Raw genomic sequence first — 19,122 nt, forward strand, 5'->3', positions numbered from 1 at the left:
TCAGAGGATGAAAGAGCACGTACAGTTAAATACAGTCAAAGAAACGCATAAAGAAACATGCATAAATTTCTAACTTTAAAACGTGATTATTTGCAACCACATACCGTACTGGAACTATTTTTTCTGTGGTGCATTACTGGCTGTTTCTAAGAGCAAGAGGTTTGGTGACGGTAGGGATACTGTTACATCTTACCTGAAAACTGAACGTTTCACACAACTTCATGTCCAAAAACCTGAACTACCCCTTTAATTCCATCTTAGAAATGCATTGGAGGATTATGAAAGGGATAAATTGACCACAAAACTCAATGTAATTAAAAAAATATATGTACACTACCGTTCAGAAGTTTGGGGTCACATTGAAATGTCCTTATTTTTTAAGGAAAAGCACTGTACTTTTCAATGAAGATAACTTTAAACTAGTCTTAAATTTAAAGAAATACACTCTATACATTGCTTATGTGGTAAATGACTATTCTAGCTGCAAATGTCTGGTTTTTGGTGCAATATCTACATAGGTGTATAGAGGCCCATTTCCAGCAACTATCACTCCAGTGTTCTAACGGTACAATGTGTTTGCCCATTGGCTCGGAAGGCTAATTGAAGATTGAAGACCGTTGTAGGAAATCTTCAATTTCTTGGCAATTTCTCGCATGGAATAGCCTTCATTTCTAAGAACAAGAATAGACTATCGAGTTTCAGATTAAAGAGCTCTTTTTCTGGCCATTTTGAGTGTTTAATTGACCCCACAAATGTGAAACTCAATCTGCTCAAAGGAAGGTCAGTTTTGTAGCTTCTGTAACGAGCTGAACTGTTTTCAAATGTGTGGACATGATTGCACAAGGGTTTCCTAATCATCAATTAGCCTTTTGAGCTAATGAGCAAACACATTGTTCCATTTGAACACTGGAGTGATAGTTGCTGGAAATGGGCCTCTATACACCTATGTAGATATTGCACCAAAAACCAGACATTTGCAGCTAGAATAGTCATTTACCACATTAGCAATGTAAAGAGTGTATTTCTTTAAAGTTAAGACTAGTTTAAAGTTATCTTCATTGAATAGTACAGTGCTTTTCCTTCAAAAATAAGGACATTTCAGTGTGACCCCAAACTTTTGAATGGTAGTGTATATATATTTTTTTTTTTCCATTTTAAAGTGATAGTGGAAGGTTTTAGCGAATCTCCACTTGTACAACCCTGTACCTGCTCTCGAGAGGGAATGCCTGTTAAACGCCTGCGAGAGCGTGTACAAGCCCATTCCTCCTCATGCATGCTCTGTTTAACAGTTGCTGTTTACATCTCTCATAGAAGCTTAATTGTCAGACTCAACACCTGTTAGTGAAAATGGGGACAAGCATGCAGGATGATGATCTACCCAGATCCACCCTGAAAAAGGCACCAGTTCATCTCAGGGCAACACAGAGACAAAACCATGCACAATTAATCTAACAGTCAAGTTTTTGGACTGTAGGAGGAAGCTGGAGTAACCAGAGAGAACACAAGCATGGAGAGCATGCAAACTCCATGCAGAAAGAGCCTGGACTGGGAATCGACCCAGGATCTTGTTGCTACAAACCAGGATAAGAATAATTAACTAGATGGTTATTGATTCAGGAAAATTATTTAATAAAGTTTTACCAAAGAAAGCTTTATTTACCTTTTGGTTTTACATTTCAAAATGAGTTTGAACACCTTCCACTTGCTCTAAATTAGTTAAAAACTAATTTGATCTCATTCCAAATTCTTCAAGATAAACTTTGTTTCAGCGCAATCCTTCCAATAAAGATGGGCGTGGCTCTTGGTTCAGAAGCCTCCAAGTGAGACTCACTTCAGCGCTGTCAGATGTTTTTTAAAGTGACCATGCAATCCAACAAACGTTCTTTCCTCTTAATCAAGACGCTTTATTTTCCAAAAAAACAAACTTAGGATTTCTTACGGCGATATGACGTGACAGGCAGATCATATCGGCTCATTTTGTTCCTTTTTATGCCACTCAAAAAAACAATAATCAATAGCAGTTAAAAACTGTATGGCTGAGTGTCTGAATCCAAGAGCTCACCCGGACCCAATAGCCAATTTAGGTGATGCAGTCACCTGTCTATAATGAAGGGACGGAGGCGAGAAACAGCGTCAATTATGCACAGCAGAAAAAATACAACTAAACAAATTCATTATTTCATAATTAAGTCAACTCATACTTCAAACCAAAATATTTCAAGCTCATATATGTCACACCAAATCAGACAAAAATAGTAAACTAGAAATAAATATTCAATCATAAATCAAGCATTTGGCTCCAACACTGTGTTTCTCAAATATAAAATCCAAGCTGTACTGTAATATTATTTTATTGTTCATGGTTGTCAACGATTTTTATTTAACCACGGTTTTTAACTTGAATCACACTTCATCTGTTCTACCACTAAGTTTGGTTGCACAGCACAGGAACGGGTTGTGGTTGTGACATGGGATTAATTAGTGCAACATAGATGCAACTTTTTCCAGTTAGAAACTCACCAGAGCCACTGATCCATCCAACCCCAAACACTGAGTCCTGGATGGATGAAGTGATTCTGGAAACAAGTATGCAGCTGGTGGTACTGCCCAGATCTGGAGCTGATCTGGCTGCACTGACGCTGTTACTCAGTTTTCCATATCATGTGACTCGCTCTCAGCCATGGTGAGTGGATCAGACATCATGATATATTGTGATCCATGGAGCAGAAAATATGGCGAAACACCAAGCCAATAGAAGCTCTTCGCAGTTGAAGTGAGCTGGGCAGAATTTTTCCACGTTGTTCTCAGCCGGGAACTGAAGATCAATCAACCAATTCAGAAATTCATGTTTTGTGTGTGAGAACAGGGAGAGAAGAGGGTAAAATACAAAGTTTACTGAGCAATCCAAGTTCTCATTTACTGCAACCTGACCTGAGCTTTTATTTCGGACTTTTGCTTTTGGATCTTTAAAATATCAACAGTTTTTTACATTAAAGTTTATTTGATAGGGACAGACACACATTTACATAGACAAACTGAATGAAACAGCAGTCCCATGTTTGCATCATGGTGCAATAGCAACAGCTAATTCGCAGCACTTGTCCCGAGATGGGCTTTTTATATATCAAAGAAGAAACTTTTACCTTGTTTTTAAAAAGGGAGTCACTGCATTGAATACTTCATTTTTCTTCTCATGAACTCCATTTTGTTCTTCTGAAGCTTGTTTCATACGACAAAGCTTCATAATGAGGACAATAGGCCAATGTTCTGTAATTTCATTTAATTTGAGCAAACTCATATAAATAAAATATGTTTGATCATTAGTCTGTTGCTTATTTCTGAAAGACACTGCAAAAAGAAAAAAAATAGTTTCGTAATTTAAATTCCAGATTTTTAACAAATCTGTGTTGGGTTTCTTCTATGGAATCTATGTTTCCAAATAAATCAAGAATAAAAATGCTTGTTTTTTTCTCTTGTTTTTAAATCAAATTAGAAAAGGGGAAATAAAAAAGAATGGTCTGTTTTTTCGTATCCTGATGGGTAAATCATAGACATGCTGAATATTTTCTTAGTCTTTTATTATAATTTCGTGCAGAAATTAAAAAAATATGGTCTGAACTTTTGATAAATTTTGTTTTCCATTAGCAACAACATGGATTAATGTTTGTCTCATTTAGAGGAAATCATTAACATTTTACTGTCATGATCTGGCCTGTTTGCTCTCCCTTAATTAGTCATTCCTTTCACCTGTCGTTTTTCCCTCCCTGCCTCAATTATAATTTATTCCTCTCACCTGTTTCCTCTGGTTTATATTCAGTTCAACCTGAGCATTCAGTGCCAGATCATTGCTTGTCTTTCTGTCAGTCTTTCTGTTCAGTTCTATTTTATGGTTAATGTCCTGGATCCTAGCTGCCAGTGGAAAGAGGGTTTTAGTGTTTGTCTCGTCTCCTGGTCGTCCACTGTTCTTCCCCTACGGAGTCCTCTGGGTTTTGGCTCATTATGGGGGGAGGTTCAGTTTTTATCAAAGTAAGCCTGGCTCCAGGGAGAAGACCACTTTAAAGTCCTGCTTCAAGTTCCAGTTCCTATGTCCTGTCTCGGCTACCCTCTTCCACTGTGCCTGCCTGTCTGCACCTGATCCTGTCTGCTCCTGTGCGTGACCACCTGGTCATGCTTCTGGTCCCAGTCAGACTCTGAACCCTCCTGGAAGCCTGTGAATGCCTGGAAGTCTGAATCCTGCCACCTGTCTCTGTTCCTGCCTGTTCTGTCTGTTCCTGTCTGTCCTGGATCCCTCACCAGGATCGGCTGCCAGCATAACCTCTGGGACTGCAGCACTGGGGACACTCATGGTCTGGACTGTTAAACCAGAATGTCTGAGACCGCCCCCCCGCCTGCAGTGTCCGCGAGCCACAGCTCCGCTTTTGTTTTGTTTTATTTATCTAATAAACCTTTTTGAACTTTCCTACTGACTGTCTCGCTTTAAATGCTGGGTCCATCTGTCTCCTTTTCCTGACATTTACAGTATGTATCTTGTCCATCTCAATGCTAAACTGAACAAATTTACTGTTATGAAATCAGTGTCCTCTCTGATTTAGAGTCGTTGTTAAAACCCCGACAACCACTTCAACCTCGACACAGAATCATTTCTGATTGCAGATCACCGGGTTCTGATTGAATTTCTGCAGCCTCCCTGCATAAAGCAGATTAGCACTGCTAACTGTAGCAGGTGAAATAGACAAGTATACCAATTCTTTTTTAATGTGTACACTATTTACCGTATATAAAATATTTTAACTCCCAACCTTTTTAGTTATCATAACCATAAACCTCATTTTTGTTTATTTTTCTTTTTTTCCAACCCTATGTCAGGCGTTTTAACATAAGGACACAAACCTCTACTGAATTAATTACTGTTTTTAAATTCGGTACACTTGTTTCTACGGAGCCCCTCTGATGACATGGTCAAAAAAAAATTTTAATTTTCGTGCGCACGAAATACTACTTCGTGGCCATGCAATAAGTTTAACGTGCGCACGAAATTCTTATTAATATTAATATCATTCCTGGACAACTGGGTAAGCAAATCGAGCGCGCCTTAGACCTTAGAGAAGGCGCGCTCGATTTGCTTACCTAGTTGTCCAGGAATGATATTAATATTAATAAGAATTTCGTGCGCACATTAAACTTATTGCGTGGCCACGAAGTAGTATTTCATGCGCACGTTAAACTTATTGCGTGGCCACGAAGTAGTATTTCGTGTGCACGAAATACTACTTTGTGGCCACACTTAAAAATTTTTTTTGACCATGTCATCAGAGGGGCTCCGTATGTTTCTTTTGCAGCAAATGAGGTTAAAACCCGTGTAGCTTCACTACGGACGCAATATGGCAAGCTGCTGAAACCAAAGCCCAGCAGAAGTGGCCATAAACCACTGACTCCCAAGCAGAAGTGGATACTGAGACACTTGGATTTTTTAAAGGGTCATGTCATCCACCGCCATCGAGAATCTACACTGAGAGTAAGTCTATATAACCACAGTGTAAAGGGGATATGGGTGGGGAAATAATGGATAAATGTTAAAGTCCGAACTATTGCACATTTAAAATGTACAAAGTGAAACACCTTGAAGTTATTGACATGATATAAAGTATCTCTTAACCACCTTCACCAAGTGATAATTAAGTGTGAAATTGTCTGAAGTAGCTGAATCAAGTTATTCCATTGTAATCACTTCACTTCTGACTGATTTCTTGGCTGTTTTTCACAGCCCGCCGTTGAGTTAGAGGACACATTTGAGGGCGAGGAGGATTCATCAGTGTTGGAAACTGAAGCTGAAGTGGAGGAAGAGGAAAGCAGTTCGCCTTCCACGTGTCAGCTTGTCCGGAAACAAGTAGCCACGAAAAAAAAGCCAGAATCTGCTCAAAGTCTTGAAATGGCCAAACTGTCACTGCTCCAGCAGATACAGCGAACTCTCGCGTCCAATGAAGACTCCAATGAGACATTCCGGATGTCTAGAAATTAATTTCAGATTTCTATATTCCTATTGTTACTGGTCAGCATTTGAATATGAAGAACTGTATTTCAGATACCATAAATGTATACTTGGTCAAGCTGTTGAATGTCAAAACAGCCACTTAAAATGTGAAAACGCTTCTAGGAATATAAAATGTAATTCTTACTAGTACAATTTTTTTGACTTCCTTGAATTCAGTTTCTGTTGCAAAAATGTAATTTAGAAAATGTATTATTATAGCTCAGTCTAGGAGTGTGATTTTGATCAAGAAGAATCCTATTTTAGTGATCTAAAATAGAACAATAGAATCAGAGTGCTTTTAATAAATGTTAAAATGACCTGCCATAGTCCACTTCTCATAAACCGATGCATTAAGTCTGGCAGCAATCTTCTCCTTCATCATCTTCCTCTCCTTTGCTCTGTAGCACTCTTTCTCTGTCTTTTAAACACATTCTCCATTTTTTTTCCCATTTCTTCTCCAGTTCCAGTTGGGTGAAATAGGCACTTTCTGTTGCCTGTTGTCATGGTGACTCATCGAATTGCTCCACTGATCATGGCTTATCATACCGTTACATATGTGCTCAACTTTGAGTGGACCTTTTTAAAGTTGATTTAACTAATTCATAGCAGCCATTGTGAAACCAAAAACTTGGAGTTCCCGACTTTAGGCTAGATCAATTTAGAGTTTCAGATCTGAATTTCTAAACTGACCATAAATTGACCTTAGGTTTGTTAAACCTGCTTCTTGAAATGGACCCCAGGTGTAGCACAACTGGTAACACTGCACTATTCAGCCATCTACTACTCGTCTACTCATTTCTCCAGCCTTTGCTAAGATAGTAGTCCTCCATAACTGGAAATCAATCATTGGAAACATTTGACCTCAGATTACATAGAAATAGAAAAACGTAATGCTCAAATTAAGAATATCTCTGCCTTTCAAGAAATTGGAATCCTTTCATATCCTTTCTTGATTCAACCCAAAAAAGTTTTAAACCTTGTATATTAAAAAAAAAGTCCTTTTTTCCTCTTCCCCCAGTTGCAGCTCACTACAAACACATATAACTATATTTGTGTTGTAATAAGTATTTCTCAGTACGACAGCTAGAAGTCATACATAACACACAATATAATTACCTGCTTGCTCTAGTTAACACACATATTTGTCTCCCCTTTTCTGCCATCTTACCTTGTGGGCAATTTATATGCACTAAATGTTGAATATTGAGCAGAGAATCCCTCAAATTAGGCTAATCGTTGGATCAATGGTTAAGACAGTGGTTCCCAAAGATTTTCTTCTGGGCCCCCCTTTGGATTACAATAAAATTTCCGCGCCCCCCCCCCATAACCCCCCCCCCCATAACCCCCCCCCCCCCCCCCCCCCCCCCCCCCAAAAAAAAAAAAATAAAGAATCAAGTGGGCACACCCATCGTTCAACCAGATATAATAAACCTATACACATATTTTGTTTTCAAACTCCACTGAAGTTTGCAACAAAATAAACTACACCATCTTTACAGTGGAACACTTTTGTGTAACTGTATTTTTTTCATAGTTCTATACTGTAGATTAGAAGAGGATTCTTTGTTGTCTGTGTTATTTTAAACATATTTCTTTTTTTTTATTTGTAACAATATTTAACTTTGCTATAATCTATACATTAAAAAAGCCTCTGTGCAAAATGGAGTGAAAACATTTAACAGCTCCCTGAGAGATTTTTCTTTGTACTTTAATCCTCCCATCTTTTCAGTGGCTGTAGTGAGCCTGCTTTTTGCTGTAGATCTTCTCAAATCTGGGTTGCAGTGTCACAACTGTCCATTATGCTCAGTCAGGCAAGCGCTGTTTTTTTTTTTTTTTTTTTTTTTTTTTCTTCATTCATCCATCCCGCTTCCCGCGCCCCCCCTGCAATGGCATTGCGCCCCCCCTAGGGGGCGCGCCCCACACTTTGGGAACCACTGGGTTAAGACATGACTTTGGGGTTTGAAAACGTATTCATTTCATGTCAGTTTATTTATATGGCACCACCTCATAACTTATCAAAGCTTCACAAAAATGACTCAGCTGAGTCTTCTGCCAGATTGCTTAAATGTTTTTTTGTCCAAGGTAAGGTTTTCTCCTCAAAAAAACTCACATTTATGCTTTTGAGAGTTTGTCACATTAAGACCATTTAGTGAAATAGTTAAAGGTTTTTGTTATTTCTCTTGTTGTTCCTGTGATGACTTTGGGTCAACTTGTACAAGCTAGATTCTAGCAGAATAAACTGCCTTGGCCTCTTGGAGCATAATTTCAGCCTCGTCCCATTTGTACGATTTGAGAAGCTGTCTTTAAAGCCTTGTTTTCTCCTGTTTCACATATTTCTGTGCAAGGATTTTATTTTTTCACTTAGATAAACACTTTGTGGACTGGTTTTAAAGAGTAATAAACTAATATGATTGAAAAATTAATGCAGATGAACACTTACCTTAGTTCTCCAGCAGGGGGAAACCTACCAGTAGGACGTCAGTGCTGGACACAGTACAGCATACGGGCTTTAATCAGAAAGGTAAACAGCAAAAGATGTTAAAGCTGTTGCATTTTTTTCAACTCAAAATGGAATATAGAGATAAATAATGTTAAAATATGGTAGAAATAAAGAATGCTTTCAAGAGGTCTTAAGGTGGCTTTAAAAAAATAGTCCTAGAGGCACTACTCATAGTCCTCCCTTACCTCCAGCACAGATCCCGGTCTGAGCAGAAGTGCTTTCTGCATGGGGTAGATTTACAAGGAAGTACCACTGAATCCGACTGTCATCCAGACGCAGCTCTGGATGAACCAGAGTGGACACTCTTTTTTCAGAGTTTTTATGGCTTTTCCAGAAATATATGGTCTCCCCAAGGCGATTCAAAAGTTGTTCATAGAGATCAATTTAGCAGCACTCTTTGAAATGCCGAGAGCAAGATCTTGACAGGAAATACCATGGGGTTACCAGGGGTAACGGCAAGTCCAAACTGAAGAATCTGGGAGGCTGGTGATTTACAAGATATTAAATAACCATTCTAGCCATTAAATAATGTAAACATGCCCTCTGTTATATATTTAATGCCAGCGCAGGTGCTTAACTATCACTGCCCCACATGATTTAGATGTCTCTCTGTTTCCGGACACCTCATTCAAATGCCAATCAGGACATCAAGTGCTGTAAATTGCTGATTCCTTTAAGTCAGGTGTGGCAGCAAGGAGACCCCTACAACTTGCAGGGCAGTGATACTTGAGGAACAAGGTTAAGGACCACTAGTTAAAGAGGAAATTAGAGTGTTTATAATCTAAATAACAATGCAGGAGGAGCAATACAATCTCAGGTTATGTGACAGGTAAGAGCCAATCTCCACTGGGATCTTCAACCAGAAAACATTTCCTGTAATGTTTCTGAGAGAAAAGAGCTATGGGTTGTTTTAACAGTGCTGCCTGATCCATTTATGGAAACAAGCTTAGAGCATTTCTAGGCCACCATTTCAAACCGGCCCCTAAGCACTAACCCTAGGCACAAACTCACGACAAAACCACATAGTGGGTAAGGTGAGTGGACAGCCCTTGCTGGAATTTGGCAGCGGGTGTAACAGCAACCTAATAGCAGAGGACACATTAAGTTCTGCTGGTTTGCTGCATCTTCATCATACTTACAGAAAAACCCATGTTAGGTATATGAAAAAATTGAATAAATTCCAAAAGGGAAGGTCCTCTTTGAAATTGTTTTATCTGACCTTATACATTTGTGTTACGAAAGCGGCAAATGTTTGATTTTGTGACCCTGCACCGCAGAGATTCAGCCACGGAGTGCCAATGTGTTGCCATAGCAATGACAGCTTTCCTGTCATTGCTGGGGGTCCCATTCTCTGACCCCCCCCCCCCCCCCAACACACACACACACCTTCAATCAAGGCGCCTTCCACAGCTGCGAGTGTGACTTTATTGTGAATGATTCTTGATAGTGAAGTGTTAGTGGTTCGGGTTTCAGCCTAGGTAAAACGTGACCGGACATGTTCCTAAACCCACAGCACCTCACCCTGAGGAAACATGGAAATAAATATTTCTGGGTAAAGAACCTTTAAGAGTAGTAATACAGTATATAACTGGAGATGTTATTGGTAGTAATAAACCAATCTCTTTTATGAAGAGATATTATGGGCCTAATGGAAGAATGGTCCTCTATGAAAAATGCTGAGCCTCTAACAGAGAGGACTTTGCAGCTTTTAGTTGTGATGCCAAAGCAAACTGGAATGAACATCCAGAAAACCGAAAGAGCTGAAAATCTGACTTTCTTTGATTGAAGGTTGAAAAAAATCTCAGCTTAAAGTGGATTTTTACTGTTATATCCATAGTTTTCAGTCCAACTTTCAATTCCATTCATTTTTAACTATAATTGTATCTTTTTTCATTATATTATTTTAATTATTCATTTTATTCTATTGAATTATTTGTTACAGCTATGCAACTGACATACTTTATTTTTATACACAGGACTTTGTTCTGAAATGCCCTATAACTTTAAAACTTGCCTTGACTGTTCAGTTTGTGATTAACACGGCTACATGAACAATGTTCGGATGGTGCAAGAAAAAAAACACATATCCATCTGCTTAATCATAGCAAAACTTCTTACCTCCAGGTCATTTTCAGCTTCTTGGAAATGTTTTTTTTTACTCTTCCAAAGGTCTTGACTCACCTGTGATGGCATAAAATCCTTCTTTTATATCCTGTACAGGAATAAAAGTAAATGAATAAAGGGAAAACAGTTCAATTTGTCAATTACATATTTTGTTTCAACTGCTTTTTGGTTTTAAAGTTCCTTTATGATGTTTTTTTTTTCTTTCTAGCCTTCGGGTCAATCCTAAAGGCTAGCCTGCGCCCGAACACATTTGCAGTTCAGAGTATGTTACTCTGGGGGCACAGGGGGAACACGTCCCCTGCACTTCTTCAAACGTCCGTTTTGGTTACGCTAAAGTACACAGACACACGTGGAGCACTAGGACCAAGTTAAAAACCGCAGCTTAGGCTGAAGCCCGCTTCCCTGAGTTTAGATTATCTGTAAACGACACAAGAAGAAAAATAAAAAAGGAAAAGATGAAACAACAGTTTGATCATTTAGTGGAACCCAGTTTAATGTTCAGCTTAATACAACCCTTCAAGTGTGGGAATAGCACAGCAAAGATTGAATCACTTGACAGATACCATTTTGAGAGCTAAAAGTTTTTTCAACTGTTGTCACCCATTCCAGGTAGGCAATAAAACGTTCTACATGATCCACATTGTATTAGTCTTTTTCCTGCTTCACAAAGGTAGGCAGCAGCTTAAAAGAGCCATGATGGCAATTATTTTACATCCAAGTAGTATGCAGTTCTTCATATACACACACACATCAACTTCAAACAGATGGTATCGGTATAGTATCAGTATCGGCCAATACTGCACAGCCAGGTATCGCTATCGGGGTCAAAAAATGGAATCGGTGCAACACTACTAATTATAGGGATTTTTCACCTTTCAGACATAAAATGAAGATATTATTAGTTGTATTTTGTGATTAAAGTATTTACATTACAAAGCAATTCATGCTTCTCTGTAGTATGTTTGTATCATATTCATGTATGAAAATGAAGATATGGATGGTAAAGAAAGATATTCACTAATAAAAAATATAGAATACAGGATGAGTGTTTTACCAAATACATCTACATCATACCGAAAATTCCTAATGTTGCACTCCATAAAGAATAACAGAATCATGTTTTCTCACACATGAAGCTATGATAGTTTGATTTATAAAGTTTGCAGCACAAAACATGTCGTATTCAGCGAGTTATTGGCTAAATGCGCTGAAACTTCCCTGAACCTATCAAAATGAATTACAATGAGCGGAGCGGACGACCTCTCCAAGATGGCGGCTCCAAGCAGTACTTCCGCTGCTCTTCTTTTCAAACAGGAAGTACGTTACTACGCTTCAGTTACTTCCGGTGCATCCATTAGCATCGTTAGCTAGGCTGCGCTTTGTTAGGTGGAAGCCTGTCTGAACAGCAACAATGAGTTCAGTTCAGCCTCTGAGAGAGTTTATCAGACAGAGACTAACTGCTGCTGCTGAAGAAATCTTCTCAGAGGTGGAAAAAACCATCATCCAGTACCAGGAGGAGATCGACCGTTTGCACGGTATGACTGCTAGTTACAGCTGGGTACAGAATGCATGGGCTGGGGTTCTTTTTCTTTCACCTTTTCTCACTCATTGCACTCTCTTGATTTTCTGTCTTCCTTTTCCTTATTCGTCTGCTTCTTCCCTGTGGTCCACACAATCACAAGCACACGGTTTGGTGCTACCTGGGTCTAGGTATAACTATTTATTCAGAGGCATGTACTTTTCATCTTCTCACTCACACCTATGGTGAATGTAAGGTTTGTGACATGTAATGTAGCTAATGGAGCTGGCACCAGAGAGAAACAGCTTAAGATTTTTAACCAGCTTAAAAGATTAAACGCAAATGTTGTCTTATTGCAAGAAACCCATAAATCAGCGGCATCTATAAGTGATCTTAACTCCCCTGAGTTCCCTGATGTGTTTGCAGCCTGCTATAACTCTAGACAGAGAGGGGTAGCAATTTTAATCCACAAAAACCTCAGTTTTACTTTATTAGACAAAATTATAGATCCTGAAGGCAGATTCATCATAATTAAAATATCTATTTATAACCAAAAGTTGTGTATTGTCAGCATATATGGTCCAAATGTTGACGACCCCTCATTCTTCCACAAAGTTTTTCATGCACTTTCAAAGCACGGGGATTGTTCTCTAATTATTGGGGGTGACCTCAACTTTGGTCTAAATGGAGAAATGGACAGGTTGAGTACAACAGGGACCCAGCGCAGTTGGCAATCATTAAATGTAGTCAAACATAGGGCTGGGCGATATAGAAAAAAAGCTTATCGATAAAAAAAAATGCATATTGATCGATATCGATAATTATTGAAAAGATTTGAAACCATATTTTATGTGCAGCTCTGCCTGGACTTTTTATAATATTGCTAAATGATTGAATTTTAATAAAAAACACTTCGACTTCGAATTAAATCTTTATTTAACCAACTTTTCTAACCATAACAGAATTGTTTTAAAGAAAAATAACTTAAGAGACCTGAGTTATGTTATTAAATACTGACAAAGAATAAACTTAAGTGACCAGAAAAGTGACCAAAATAAATATAACAAATAAATAAATGCCCCCCCACCGCCGCCCCCGTTTCCTGCTTTAACCTGAGTTATCACTTTGAAGTTGCTGGCCCCTCAGCATTTTTATCTCAATTGTTAGAACTACGTGGGAAACTGCCCAGAACTGAAAATATATATATATTTTCCGAAGATTCCTCGGAGGAGAGCCGCGTCGGGGCCTACACAGCTCGTACTCCTGCGGCTGTGAGCGGCTGAGATGATAAAAAAAAAAAGTTGGTTTCGTTATCAGACTGGTTTTCACTGGTTCCCGACACATTTTCCAGATGACTGTGGTTTGTTTTTTGTCCGACTTGCCATGACCGAAATACTGCCAGACTGCCGAACTACAAAAACCTTTCTTTGAAACAATTTCCTCCGCCTCTCCTTGCTGCTACATCTTCATGTACTCTGTGTTGAGGTTTGAGAGGGCGGCGCTTGGTGACGTCGTGCCTGAGTCCGCGATTGTGATTGGTTGGGAGGAAGCAGTGACTAGCATAAACCTACATGCTAGGCTACAATGAGAAGGAAGGAAAACTGCGTTTCTTTTTTATCGAACTTTTATCGACCCTCTTTTTTTCTATTGCGCCACACGTCTATCGATCGATATATATCGTTATTGAATTATCGCCCAGCCCTAGTCAAACAATACATGAGTGATTTTGGTCTTTGCGATGCATGGCGATCTCTTCATCCTAACAGTAAGGAATACACTTTCTTTTCTAATGTGCATCATTCCTAATCTCGTTTGGACTATTTCCTAATCAGCAGCTCGCTGCTGTCTGATGTCTCAGATGCTGTAATCCATCCTATTGCTGTCAGTGATCATGCTCCTGTTACTTTAACCCTAATAAATAAAAAAATAGCCCCACAAAACAAGAGCTGGAGATTAAATACATCACTGCTTAAAGATGAAGAGTTTCTCAAATTTTTCAAGGAAGAGTGGGCATCATACTTGGTGTGCAATGATTTACCAGGAACATCAGCATCTATACTATGGGAAGCAGGGAAAGCAGTGATGAGAGGTAAAATTATTTTATTCTCATCTCATAAAAAAAAGTTAGAACAAAAAAAGATCCAGGAATTAGAGGGAAAAATAAAGTTACTAGAAAGCTCGATAGATGAGGAAAAGTTAGGGGAAATCCGTAAAATAAAACTAGAACTAAACGAATTTATTGAAAAACAAAATAAATTTTTAATTCAAAGACTTCGAATTGACAACTTTGAACATAGCAATAAGTCAGGAAGCTTCTTAGCTAACCAGCTAAAAATAAACAAAGAAAAAACGACTATATTTGCAGTTACAGATTCAATTGGTAATACATTACAGGATCCGGAGGATATTAACAATGCCTTCCGAGATTTCTATAAATCTTTATACACATCACAGTTAAATCCATCAGATAATGATATCAAGCGATTTCTGGATAAAATAACTCTTCCTAAATTATCAGAGAGTCAAAGAGTGACCCTGGACTCACCGCTGTCTACAGCTGAAGTTCAGGAAGCATTAAAAAACATGCCAAATAATAAAGCACCAGGTCCAGACGGGTTCCTTACTGAGTTCTATAAAGAGTTCTGGGACATTCTGGCCCCAACGTTCCACAGAATGCTGCAGGAAACTCTAGATAATGGCAAATTTCCAGTTAATATGAATTCTGCCACCATTAGTCTCCTGCTTAAGCCAGGCAAAGATCCTATGTTTCCGACCAGCTATCGTCCCATATCCTTAATTAATGTGGATATTAAAATAATCTGTAAAGCTTTAGCAAAACGATTAGATAAAGTCACTCCTCTCATAATCCACCCAGATCAAACTGGTTTCATTAAAGGGAGGCAGTCAGCTGCTAACACACGCAGACTGCTGAATTTAATAGATTATTCCTACAGCAAAAATCTTAAATCCTATATATTGTCCTTAGATGCAGAAAAAGCATTCGATAGAGTAAACTGGAAATTTTTATTTGCTACTCTACATAAATTTGGCTTTGGCAATTCCTTTATAAATTGGTTAAAAATATTATATAGCTTCCCAACAGCCTGTGTCAGGACAAACAATCAAACATCTTCCAGCTTTTGTTTCCAGAGGGGCACCAGGCAGGGATGCCCACTCTCCCCCTCACTTTTTGCTATTTTTATTGAGCCTCTGGCTGCTACAATCAGACAAACAAATATGATTAAAGGTATAAAAGGCATGAAAATGGAGCATAAAATTAGTCTTTACGCAGATGATGTATTACTTTATCTCCAGCACTCAAACACTTGCCTCTCTCAAGTGATTAGTTTACTAGAATCTTTCTCAAAAGTCTCAGAATACTCTATAAATTGGTCTGAATCTGTAATACTACCAATTAATTGCTCTCTACAGAATCCCTCAGGTCTACAATTGCAATCAGGAAATATCAAATATTTGGGAATTACTGTGTCATCTAAACTAGCTGAGTTACCAAAACTCAACCACATCCCTCTTTTAAAGAAAATAGAAGGGGACCTAGAAAGATGGAAATCGCTTCCGATCTCCCTTATGGGTCGGGTAGCCTCAATTAAAATGATGGTCTTACCCAGAATTAACTACCTATTTTCAGTGATCCCAAATAAACCATCAACTGAATGGTTTAAATCTCTAGATTCTTTCATCTCTAAATTTCGTATCAGCTTAAAAACACTACAGAAAACTAAAGACAGAGGGGGACTAGATTTACCTAACTTCCAACACTACTATTTAGCAAATAGATTACAATACATCTCTAAATGGATAAAACATAATCCCTTAGATGAGCCCTGGATAGGCACAGAACAGGATATATGCAGTAATAATAATCTCAGATTTGCCGTTTATTAGCTCTAAGATCAAACGGCACCCATGTTTCAAAAATTTTAACATCAGCTCTTCCCTGACAGCATGGTGGGAATTTCTAAAAATAACGAAGTCATCACTTATCCCGTGCAGTCGTACACCCATCTGGAATAACCCTGACATTCTACAAAACAATAATGTGATAAACTTTCCGTACTGGAAGAATAAAGGTATTACATATCTGGATCATTTGTTTGAAGGTACGGAGTTTATCACATTTGCTAGATTAAACTTGCAATATGGCATTAACAAAAATAAATTCTTAGAATATGAGCAAATCAAAGCTATAATTAGAAATAAATTTAAGCATATTGATGGAGGTTTAATAATTCCAACTAAAATATCAGAGTTTCTAGAGTTAACCCTAGGGCTGGGCGATATAGAAAAAAAGCTTATCGATAAAAAAAAATGCATATTGATCGATATCGATAATTATTGAAAAGATTTGAAACCATATTTTATGTGCAGCTCTGCCTGGACTTTTTATAATATTGCTAAATGATTAAATTTTAATAAAAAACACAAACACAGACTTCGAATTAAATCTTTATTTAACCAAATGTTTTAACCATAACAGAATTGTTTTAAAGACAAATAACTTAAGAGACCTGGGTTATGTTATTAAATACTGACAAAGAATAAACTAAAGTGAGCAAAATAAATATAACAAATAAATAAATGCCCCCCCCCCCCCCCCCCCCCCCCCCCCCCCCCCACCGCCCCCGTTTCCTGCTTTAACCTGAGTTATTACTTTGAAGTTTCTGGCCCCTCAGCATTTTTATCTCAATTGTTAGAACTACGTGGGAAACTGCCCAGAACTGAATATATATATATATTTTCCTGAAATTCCCGAAGATTCCTCTGAGGAGAGCCGCGTCGGGGCCTACATAGCTCGTACTCCTGCGGGTGTGAGCGGCTGAGATGATAAAAAAAAAAAAAGTTGGTTTCGTTATCAGACTGGATTTCACTGGTTCCCGACACATTTTCTAGATGACTGTGGTTTGTTTTTGGTCCGACTTGCCATGACCGAAATACTGCCAGACTGCCGAACTACAAAAACCTTCTTTGAAACAATTTCCTCCGCCTCTCCTCGCTGCATCTTCATGTGCTCTGTGTTGTGGTTTGAGAGGGCGGCGCTTGGTGACGGCGTGCCTGGGTCCGCGATTGTGATTGGTTGGGAGGAAGCAGTGACTACCATAAACCTACATGCTAGACTACAATAAGAAGGAAGGAAAACTGCGTTTCTTTTTTATCGAACTTTTATAGACCCTCTTTTTTTCTATTGCGCCACACGTCTATCGATCGATATATATCGTTATTGAATTATCGCCCAGCCCTAGATAACCCCCCCCAAACTACTGTCTAAGTTATACAGGACACTGACTAAACTGGATGATCCAATATCTCTTCCTATTACTAAATGGGAGGAGGATTTATCAGTCAGCTTTGAACAAAACATCTGGGCTCAGATATGTCTAAGAACTTTTAACATGACTAGAAACCCCAATTTACAATTAATACAATACAAAATCCTCCACAGAGTGCACTATACAGGTCAAAGATTATTCAAGATGGGTTTTGCGCAATCTAACATCTGTCCGCAGTGCACAGGCAATCAACTTGATAATTATTTTCACGCGTTATGGTTATGCACGCCGGTTCAGAGATTCTGGGTACAGGTATGTAAGGATCTATCACTGTGCCTGGGTTGTAAAATCTCACTTTCCCCTTCAGTTTGCTTGCTGGGTGACTTTGAGGGAAGCTCTATGGGAAAAAAATCGGTTTGCTTGGCATTCACTGCATTATGTATCGCAAAGAAAACTATCCTCATGAATTGGAAAAGTAAGGATAAACTCAACATCAATCAGTACAGAGATCGGTTGTTGGATCATATTAATCTTGAGACAGCATCTGCATCCCCATCAGACCGATCTCTCTGGGCTCCCTTGATCGGCTCCATCACTTAGTGTAGTGGGGGGCTATGGGGTGCGTCTTGTGGGGCGCGGGGGCTAGTTCGGGGGTCCTTGGGTCCTGGGGGCTCGGGGGGGTGCGCGGAGCGGGGTGCCTGGCGGGTCTGGCCCGGGGGACTGATGCCCCCGTCGGGGCGGGGTCTGGGGCGCCGCGGGGGGGGTCCTGCGGCGGCCGCGTGCGGTGCTCTTGGGGGGTTCCGTGGTGGCGGACGTGGGCTACTGGCCTGGTGGCTGTGCTGCTGCTGGGTGGGGCTGGTCGCCGGGCATCGGTTCTTTTGTGGTGCTGGCCGGGGTGCTTCTGCTCTGCGGGGCGTCGGGGCGTGCCTCGTCTTCCGGTGCCGGGTTTCGTTGGTTGGCCGTGGCGCTTGCCGTGGTTGCGTCATCCGGGGGGGTGCGTGGGTGGTCGCGCCTGTGGCCGGGGTTCGTGTGTGTCTGTTGTGGGCTGGTTGCGGGCGTCGGGGGTCCCTTTGGAGTGCCCCCGGGTTGGGTGTGGCTTAGCTCTGTTGGGGCGGGTGCCGGTGGCGCGTGGTGCGGTGCATCGTGCGCGGTTTGGGAGTGGAGGGTTGCTCGGTGTTTGGGGGGGGGGGGGGGGGGGGGGGCGGGTCCTGGGATCCCTGGGGCGCATTGCCCTTGGGCGGGGACCCCGGTGGGGGTTCGGGTTCTGTGGGGAGTGCTGCTTGGGTTCTGGGCCGGTGTACACCCGGCTGTCTGGCCCTGCTGCCATGGCCTCTGGTGTGCCGGGGTGCCTCGGGGCCTGCTGGGCTGGGGGGGGGGCATGGACATTAACACCTATGGCAAGTGCTTACCCCCTCACGGGTTTGCACTCTGTAAGTGGGGGAAGGGGAGGGAGGGGGAGTAGGTATGATCTCGGCCTGGATGTCTTCTGTCGCTTGTGTGGTGAGTAGCTTGATTGTTATTGTAGGGGAGGGATTACATCTCCGGAGGGGGGGTGGGGGGTGGTGATAGTGGGAAGAAGATCTTGGGGTGGGAAGGGCTGCTGGGGGGGGGGGGGGGGGTGGGGGGGTGGTTGCGCCGGCCACGGTCTGCTCTTCTTGCG

General features: G+C 40.3%; 1 protein-coding gene across 7 annotated transcripts in view; it reads left to right on the forward strand.

The window, feature by feature from the left end:
* LOC119791259 (zinc finger protein 239-like) overlaps window positions 1-19,122 on the forward strand; it is a 42,007-nt gene that overhangs the window by 6,803 nt on the left and 16,082 nt on the right. For 6 of the 7 annotated variants that reach the window (XM_038297264.1, XM_038297269.1, XM_038297263.1 and 3 more), the window contains exon 1: window positions 11,997-12,190. The exons of the other annotated variant lie outside the window; for it this stretch is intronic. In XM_038297264.1, the coding sequence (XP_038153192.1) occupies window positions 12,067-12,190 (124 nt within the window). In that variant the 5' untranslated portion in view covers window positions 11,997-12,066. Of the gene's footprint in view, window positions 1-11,996; window positions 12,191-19,122 lie in introns of those variants that run through there. 7 annotated transcript variants of the gene reach the window in all.

Source organism: Cyprinodon tularosa, unplaced genomic scaffold, assembly GCF_016077235.1.
Source record: "Cyprinodon tularosa strain WSP-4 unplaced genomic scaffold, ASM1607723v1 ctg385, whole genome shotgun sequence".
Taxonomy (NCBI): Eukaryota; Metazoa; Chordata; class Actinopteri; order Cyprinodontiformes; family Cyprinodontidae; genus Cyprinodon; species Cyprinodon tularosa.